We start from the raw sequence: 10,282 nt of genomic DNA, 5'->3' as shown, positions 1-10,282 counted from the left end.
TAATGAGGATGTAAGGGGTTTATATATATGTAGATTATTATATTATTTCACATTGAAAACTTAACGTCTTCGTACAATTCCACTATATATTAATAGGTGTGCTGCAGCAAAATATGGTCATTAATTTATTACGATTAGATTAAGCGTGAAAGCAAACTGAACTAAGAAATTCATTTTCGCATGTTCATACAAATTTTAATTACAAATAATTAGTATTGTTTGTAACGATTTTACATATGGTGTACTCATTGTTTTTAATTTACCGTCAATGACGCGATGTTTCTTATGATACAGTGAAAAAATGCGGCAAAATGCAACTTATTTTTTGCTTCAGTCCAATATTGTAATATTAATTATTTTCCCCATCCATTTATTTATATCCATAAAAACTTTTTGTTAATGTTATTTAATCCGCCACTCCGAATCAAAATGCTAAACAGATTACTATTCTAGTACTGCAATTATCAACTAATCTCTCAAATCTACATGTTTGTGAATTAAATGAATAAAATGTCCCGCAAGAAGGTGAGATAAATCACTTGAATCCTTCAGCGTAAGTAGATAATATATTAATGTTATTCACTTGCAAATAACCTAGACGAGGCACTTGTAACACTCCAGATTTCATCCTTGCTCTTGCTTGATATTGAAACTCGCCGTCTATACCGTACATAAGGCAACCACAGTAAATAAAAATCGTCAAATTGAAATACCTCTTTATCAATAACAGACTTCGAAAGATCGCTCGTTTAGTGAAAGTCCCAGACGCACACGCCGCTCGCGCAGACGAAGACGCGTGAGCAATTCCAATTCGTATTGCGATTATCACAAATAAATAAACAATTTACGTTGTGCGTACCCAACGTGGCCAGACGCGTATCAGATAATCAGATAGTGTGCTGTGGATCGTCGCTTGCGCACGGTCCGTCTAAGTGTCTACAATGATCGTAATTTGCTTCATCTTCTGGGCAACGAGTTTGGTGTCAGCCGAACTCTTTTTAGCCCCTGAGCAAGATCTTAACAATACATTACCAGCAGAACAGTATTTCATTGAGAAAATCTTCGATAAATATGGATCAGAAGGTGTTATTAACTTTGAGGTGAGTGCGATTTCATATTTGTTTTTAGTTTCACTTACAAGTTGTCTTTTGATTTATGTGATATTTAACTGAAAAATGGGTACAATAAACTTTTTAGTTCCACAACAAGGATTTACACCAAAATAAATGCGTTTTTTTAATCGCGTACCGTCTTATTTTTTTAAGACATCAAGAGTTAAAGTTACCTAACTTTTAGCAGCAAATTTAGTTTACTTATGATCTAAACGATATGAGATAAGCAAATTGTAAACGAATATAAACTTAGCCCTAATAAAAATTGGTAACTACTTTCATCTTGCAAAGTGTTTCATGTTCCAATTTCAAAAGAAACGACACGCGTTTATAAAACGGAAAATTTCTTTTATATCCAAATCACCTTTCCCTATTTCGTAAACGGAAGTTCAATGAACTTGAAGTTACAACATAACCAACTTGATCGATTCCATATCTCTTATCAATTATCGTGTCAAATAAGAATCCCGCGCAGTTGTTAAAATGTACACCCTCGAAATTGTGATGACATAAGATTGTAGTTTTATTAAACACGTTTTATTTGATATCATAACACTTATCTTGTTTTATTCTTAAGGATTTAGACAATCGTTGTACTATTGTCAGCATTACTCATGTCAATAGATTTTTGAAATCTAGCTAATTTAAAAAAGATAATAATTGTTTACCTCACTGAATTTACCCATAGTATTTAGTTGGTAAAATGGCTTATCAAATCAAACTTCGATACTCATTCATTAGGTGTGTTACAATTGACTGAAATTATATTTTTGTATTCCCGAATAGTCGAAATTCAAATTGTCATCTTGTGTTAGTAAAACAATTCAATAAACACATTTTACGCCTTATATATAGTAAATGAATTCTAGTATGGTGTTTGATTTGATAATAATCTACTTCTAGATATACGAGGAATTTCTTACATAATGACATTTTTCTACATTTTTCTGCAGTTTATGTAACAATGATCTTAAGTTACAGTACCTATTTTTTTGTAGTTATTTCCTTGTCTTTGCTTCAAACTTAACATAAAAATAATATTGTAGTTGCATTATTTAAAATGAAATGAAGCCATAAACAAAATAGACTCGGGACAGTGACGGGTGAATTTGTCGAATTAATAGTTTTCCATTCAAATTAATAGAACTAGGAGAAAAAGGGTTTTAATAGGTACTAAAATAATGTATAAAGACTTTTAACAAACAAAGATTTGCATTAGCGTTATACAATTATTATCTTATCAACTTATTCAACGATATTTTGCTTAATTCTTCAGTTTTGAATGGACCACCTGTTTCTCTGTGGTTTCGTTCATTGTTCTCAAGAGCCGCTTACTAAACACAAAAAAACAATTGTACAGTGTGGCAAATTTTTAAAAAGTATATTAAATATCGATGAATGATTTTTCTCGAAGAATTTCACATCAATTGGGTCACATTAGATATCTAATGTGACTGAAATTGTGAGTACCTAATGTGACTTTGAATTTTTAAACCTTTTTGTGGTTAAATATTATGTATTCCATGTCTGGCTATATTTTTAGTGTAATTGTTTATAATTATATATCATTTCTGTTAGCTGTAGGGTTACGAAATAAATAAATAATAATGAATGTTTTTGAATTGACAATGATACACTGTAACGTGAGAACCGTATAAATCTTTAAACCGGACAAAATGTATTGTTTTTAACTAGCAAAACCGAAAAATATTATGACAACGTTTATGTTTCGATTTTACTTCTCTAGTGTCAAATTATTTCTATGAGATGAATGACAGTATTATCTACACATAAGTCGATACGCTGTAGGTATAATTATTTATAAGCCTTCTTAATTGTGTATTGGATATTTCAGGGTTTCGAGCATCTACTAGACAGCCTAGGCTTAGGAGGCCGTGTGTTCAATTCGCCACATGATATCGCCATTCATAGAATCAACGGGACCTTCAAGCAGCTTCATGATACACAGCATAGACACAAACGGTCACCGACGACTTGTAAGTACTTTGTTAATTACAGTTTAGAGAAATGAATAAGCATAATTCTCGACCAATATATTGTTTCGTGCCAGAAAGAATTTCATAAATTGTTTTTAGATACTAGAACTTTCTACGAAGAAAGTGTCAAAATTACGACGTGATACCACATTTGTGTAAAGAACTTTATTTCTCATTACAAAAAATGTTTTTTTTACATAAGAAACTTATACTGTACGAACGAGATACACGTCACCATAAGACAGCCTTTCTTATTTTAGTCTACTAGGCTCATTGGCTTGACGAAACAAGCTAATTACGAATTTTAGACGTTAATTGATTAAATAATTGCACACCCTCATACATAATAGACTTCTTCAAATAATTTGTACGCGGCTTCGGCAAGATAAGCAAACTCGCTCGACGAGTATTGCGTGCAGCGGTGTTTGAATTTTTTTTAATGATTCGTTACTAATATATACCATATAAAATATGTAAAATAAAAGAGTTTAAAACACAAATTTATTATATAATTATATTTACTTCAATTGAGTTTAAAATCTTTACAGTCAATGTTATATTCTATATCCTACTAAATTTAATTACTAAATTAAAACCCAATTTAGAACCTTGAATGTCCAATGAGAAAGACGGAAGCCCATTATAGGAATATACCTACTATATTTAGTTTCCAAACAATTGGTTCCAACGACCTTGCAAGAAATCCGTGAAAATTACATTCACAATTCAGTTAGGAATGGTTATATAGCCAACTAAATAATAATTATATTATATACATTACACTAGTCCTTGCATTGATATATAGTACTAAATACAAGTACCGACAATAATAATTATGATTCTTTAATTATTCAAGTGATTTGATGTGTTTCTTTGATCGTTTCTCTTTTAATTGTGACCCTTCTTCTGTCTTCGTAAGTCGTCAAAATTTGGGCTTAGCTAAGTATGAGTCCTGTATGTCAAAAATGTTGTAAATCTTGACAAACGGAACTTTACGCGAGTAGGTCTCTGAATTGTAAACCTCTGTAGTCAGTTGAGGGTCTCTACAACGCTAGGGTTACACAACTTTCGTATGTCAAATTCTACGTACGGGATTAACACTCTGTGGAGTTCAAATTTGGAATGGAAAAATTGTTCTAATGCTTAAAAGGTTTTCAATATTAACGTAACACTAAACTAGATCCCGACAATCTAAATAGGTAACCTTATCGACTAATAAGTGGAAAATCTTTCCAATCCGGTGTAACTTGTCCGTTTGGTAGAAAGCAGACTTTCGCGTAATATTATACTTCTATCTATTTGTTATATTATGATAAATACTTGTATAGGCATTAAAAGAAACCTCCACCGTAGCTTCGTAGTTCAGATCTTGCCACCATTCATTCGTAAATTATTCATAAACCATTTATTCTATGAAAGGTCTCCAATCTCCAGTAACTTAAACGTTTTTTCTTTGTTTGAAAAAATGACTTAAACTATTATTTTGTTATGGGTACAGATTATGTACAGGTATTCAACAGATTTTAGTAACCCAAGCCCAAATACAAGTGACCGACAAACAGGTATCAATAACGTTCTAAATGTGGTGTACATTATAACATATTTTAATATTATCAGATTTATACGTATGGGAAATAGATAAGATTTGGTGTGGATGAAAACAGCTTGTTTACGTAATAATACCATGGACTTTATATCCGTTAAAGATTATTATTACAAATATATAATTTTAAATACGTACGTATTATGTATGTATGCCTTCGCCGTTCTTGTTATTCTACGCAATGGCACGTTGCTATGTACTAGAGTGTATTTAGTAATAATAAAAAAAATGTTTAAAAATAAAAGCATGGCTCACACACTACACAATCGAGAAAAGGAATAATCTTTCTCATACTTGACCCATCCTCTGTCTCTAGACTATTAGATTCTTGCTCGCCCCCCCCCCCCCCCCCTTACATTATCCAACCTCAATCCCAGAACTCCAACTTATGAGTAATTAAAAAACTGCGTTACGTTTATAATAAAAACAAACTCAATGTAAATACATTGCTAGTTGACGCTGTTTTAATTAATAAGATATATTCAAATCACATTAAGAGTTATAAATTCATAACGATATTCATATCACGACACAGGAACAAGTCGGTTTTGCGCAACACGCAACCGTCATTTAAGAGGTCCCGATTATCCTATTATGACCCTAGGTCCACGACATCACGACCAGCTTAGTGATTGTATATCAGTTTATTAATGCGTACATACTTTTGAAATTTTAGCCATTACCTTATACGTTATAACAATATTAACATTAAAGAGATCTGTTACGCGCCACATGACACTACATTCGACGTCAGTTTTTCAGTTAATTTTTCGGCGCTTATAATTGTATAAAAACAAGTCGCAAACTTAAATAATATTTAACAACAACTAAAAGAATATTTGACTAGAGAAAGATTAGATAATGCTAGTAATATACTTTGCGATTATTTTATAATCTATATTAAAAGCCCACCAAACGAGCTAATCTCTACCAAGCTTCTCTAGAAAACGAAAGATTTTTTTCAATTTCGATGAAAATTTGGAGAAAAATGGATAAAATATTTTTTCTTTTTTTATGAGACAAGAGGCAGACTCTTTATTTTCCCATTTATTAGAGGTAATTACTTAAGCTAGAACACAAACTTTCCGCGAATTTCAGTACAATAAGGTACAATAAATAATATAATTACGTATGATTGCCTCCAAAACCAACCAAATCCGGCCAAAGATAATATGACTTATAGATGGCACAACTAGGTCATTCAAATTTTTATAGATTTCGGAATTTTATTATGGATTCGGCTTTAGGTTATATGTTAATAAATAAATTCCGAAAAGTTCTTGAAGGATTCAATTTCAAAACAACTTCATTGTCATATTAATAATAATTTATAACATATTAGACGGTAAAATTTTCACGTTGTGATCATATATGAATAGCAAAGTACTTCCCGAAAACTTCTTTAAATTTTTATTTTGTTATTCTTAGGCTTTTGTATTTATTATCTATCTCTATCTTCCTTCAAAACTCTACTGTATGGGATCTGATATGGACTGCCATATTAGATACCTAATTTTGAAACTATTGTAACTCGTGTTTTTAAGATTTTTTTTCTATATATTTTATTTAAAATATCCTTAGAGTGGTTACCTGGAAGAGATCGCTTAAAGCGATAAGGCCTCATTATATTTGGTTTTGTAACGAATATTAAACATACAATCATTGCATCTACTCGTAAACACTAGATGCGGTCAGAAGACACCCCGTCTTTGTCGTTTTTTAAGCGATATTTAAATCGAAAATTTCTTAATCTAGTGAATCAACTACACGATCAAAACTATATTAGGTTAATGTGTGAAAAAATCACGTAATCAATCTGGTTGAGATTAAAATGTTTTAATTTATTTCCTTGCAGCAACATCTATACTCAAGAAATCATGTTTATCACCAAGAGAAATACTTACCGTATATGGAATGGAGACAGAGCCAGGGATTATAACTATTAATCCTAAAACATTTTTGGAAATGTGTCCAGCCCTGGTGTATCAATTAGACCAACGTTCCTGTTACAAGACAGACGCACCTGTGCCGAAATTGGATAGAATTTGGAGTAAGTTATTTCTCCATATTATTTGTTTCTAAAACCAGACATTGTATCATTCATTTCATTTCACATATATAACATGAATAGTTTAATACAAATTTAACTATTGGAGGGATTTGTAATTTTTTATTCTCAGTGAATACAATATTGTTAAAATATTAATAGACCGTAATAACTAAATTGTTAGTTTTTGAAGTTGAACTTCTTTATCGGCGTTGGACAAAAATTTACCGTCACATTTTTCGGTTAAGCGCCATCTTTTTCTTGGTCTTGATTCGAGCGCATTAACATTAGCTCGAACGGTGAAGGAAAACATCGTGAGGAAGCCAGATTTCCTTAGACCCAAAAAGTCGACGGTATGTGTCAGGCACAGGAGGCTGATCACCTACTTGCCTGTTCAATTCACAAACGATCATGAAACAGATACAGAAATCTGAGGCCCAGATCTAAAAGGTTGTAGCGCCATTGATTTTTTTTATTCTTTTATATAATAACGATAACAATGATAGTAATAATTCTATTACAATTAATGAAATTCTGTAATAATCTTAGTAGTAATAAGGTAAAATGAAATAATTGTATTATTTGTATTCATATCTATGATAATAAACACCTTTTGTTAAACTTTATCTAATTGAACTTTATTTAACCAATTTCTGTAAAGTTGCATATAATAGATCCTTTTTTCAAAAATAAGGCCATTACGAAGTTTGCACATCTTAACGAGTGTTCACTAGTACACGCACACATTTTCTTCTCATATGGATTAACATACCTAATTTAATTTTCAGCATGGATATACGCAACCCTTGCCATTTTAGTCATAAGCGCTACTGGACTATTGGGAGTTGGTATAGTGCCGATGATAAAGTCTGCAATTTTCAGTCACGTGCTTCATTTCCTGATTGCTATCGCTGTTGGCACTTTATGTGGTGACGCTCTACTTCATCTTCTCCCTCATGCATTGAAAAGCCACGGCTCTTCAAGTGAACCGCAGGAAGAAACCGAAGTGATTTTAAAATGCAGTGTCACTTTTCTGACCATTTTACTGTTCTATAGTGTCGAAGCTATCATGCAGGCAATGAACGGTGGACATTCGCATTCACATGACCATGTAAGCAAAACTGTCGAAGAAGAGAAAATTGAATCAGCAAAACAAATAGAGTCTATCGAACTCGGAGCCATAATGCCGGGCTCGCCACATCCGCCGGTGGAACGTCCTATGACGTCAACTGCACTTATGGTGATAGTGGGCGATGGTTTGCATAACCTCACTGACGGCCTGGCCATAGGAGCAGCGTTTAGTGGAGATCCAGTGACTGGCTTCGCAACGGCACTTGCGGTTTTCTGCCATGAACTTCCCCATGAACTCGGTGACTTCGCAGTGTTACTTCGATCTGGTATGAGCATAAGACGCGCAATGTATTACAATCTTCTATCCTCAGTACTTAGTTTCATTGGCATGGCTATTGGAATCTGGCTTGCGGAGGACCACGAGTCCGCATCTCAATGGATCTACGCTGCAACTGCTGGTACTTTCTTCTATATAGCATTAGCTGATTTAGTCCCAGAAATAAATGAAAACAATAAAGGAAGAAGTTTACACGTGGTTGTTGCTGTTTTAGGAATTTTAACTGGCGGTATTATTATGCTACTAATCGCATTACACGAAGACTCAATACAATACTTATTTAGAAGTTCCGAACAATGAATAGAATAAAGGTCTACGGATCAATACAATATTGTGATAATATTTATTATTTAATGGTTGTTTAGAGAGACTTATATGTGAACTTGGTTATAACAAGTCAAGGTACAATTTAAATGTATAATAACATTCCAATGAGGTTTTATTATAAATTTATTAGAATTTTTTAATTAATAAGGTTATATGTGTAATATTTTTATGAGTGTTCTTAAATGTAGGTATGTTTGTAGGTAGGTATGTCTTAAAATCGAATATCAAGCGTAATAATTACGAATAATAAGTATTACTTTAGTTTTATATAGAATAAATCTTAATTTCTAAATTATTGTTATAATAAATGTACATGCGTATCCAGAAACCAGGAGCCAATTACTACGATAATAAGTTATAACATACCAACTCTTACAAACGTTAACTTATATTTAATATTATTATTTTATCTAAGGACATGAAAGTTTCTAGAATAATGAAATGTATGAAATTTTTTATTAGGATTTTTTTACATGTGTATTGTTCTCCAAGCGTTTTTGTATCTGGCGTATATTAAATATGTAAAATGAATTAAAAAAATATTTTACAGTTGAGGTCCAGAAACTTGATTATAAAAAAGTTTGAATTTTAATTATAAAAAAACTAATGTAAACTGACAATCTTATTTATTCTCGTATACCGTTTTTTTTCAATTTGTTTATTTATTTATTTATTTCCACATCATTTACTACCACCACTATCTTAACAGTTATTACTAATGTGATAGAACGCACCGACACCGATTATCCTACATAAAACCATTAAAATATTTATAAGTATACTTAAATCTTATAACTAACTATATTCTTGTGAATTCAGCCAGTGTACAAATAAATAGTTCTACCTCCATTATGTTTATTATTTGTATTGCTCGCTCGAGTGGGGCTTCGCTAACCAAGTTGGAATGTGCGCGCGTTACATCTAAAAGTTTAGACTTCCGTCTTTAGGGTTATAGACGCAGTCTCTCCATTATATCCAGATTATGGACCCGACCCGTAAGTATCTTAAATAAATACACTAACAAGCAGCAACCGACAACAGCTAGCTTTCCCACCAAACATACCCAACAAACAGGGTACATAATTCGATAGAGGGCACACTGGCATAGGCCAGCGTAGTCTTTGCGCATTGTGCCCCCTCCCATATCCACCGGCTACAGGTGAGGTGAGGTTCAGCCGTCACCACCTCGATCACATCGATCACCACCACGGCCCGGAGCTTCCTACCATAGCCCAATAGATGAAGTTGGCGTCCACACGCCACTTCGACAAGGTTAAACAAATTCCCAACCCGCTGGTGCGTAAAAGCATCAATTATTACCCGTTCCCGACAATAAAGGCTCGTAGGAGACCCCGACACATATTAACGGATCCGGACGATCAAATCACCGTAGCCACGTAGCGTATGACAAATTAAAAGCCGCCCGCGGCCAATAATAATAAAAATAGCCATATTCAGATTAGGGTGAAATTCCGCCTTCACCGGGGAAGGCGAGGACCTTTACTACGTACTTCGCTCACTCCATTGAGCTTCCATCCTGCCCTTTAGGCGATTGACCACCCCGCGACGGCCCCAGCCGAGGTTCGAGTCTCACAAGAGGCGACCTGGCGCTAGCCGCGGGACAAAACGCCAATTCAGGCCGAGCTACGCTCGCTAAAACAGCCCGAGCTCAGCCAACAGCCAACAGCGAAAACAAACACTCCATACAGTCTCTTGTAGAGGAAACGGGTGAATTTATTTTGTACTCGCTCTAACATGAGACTGTATTTAGCCTCACATCATTGCGTT

The 10,282-nt window shown here is 33.5% G+C and overlaps 1 protein-coding gene across 1 annotated transcript; it reads left to right on the top strand.

The window, feature by feature from the left end:
- The first annotated feature begins 408 nt into the window (after positions 1–408).
- Positions 409–9,334, top strand: LOC123712380 (zinc transporter ZIP10). Its single transcript, XM_045665428.1, has 4 exons — positions 409–1,100; positions 2,968–3,109; positions 6,568–6,762; positions 7,548–9,334. The coding sequence occupies exons 1-4, from the start codon at positions 942–944 to the stop codon at positions 8,465–8,467; spliced, it is 1,416 nt and encodes a 471-aa protein (XP_045521384.1). The 5' UTR covers positions 409–941; the 3' UTR covers positions 8,468–9,334.
- Positions 9,335–10,282: the final 948 nt, after the last annotated feature.

The sequence above is a fragment of the Pieris brassicae genome, chromosome 7, assembly GCF_905147105.1.
Source record: "Pieris brassicae chromosome 7, ilPieBrab1.1, whole genome shotgun sequence".
NCBI classification, from domain to species: domain Eukaryota; kingdom Metazoa; phylum Arthropoda; class Insecta; order Lepidoptera; family Pieridae; genus Pieris; species Pieris brassicae.
The sequence above is the reverse complement of the archived record's forward strand: the minus strand, read 5'-3'. Positions and strand labels throughout refer to the sequence as shown.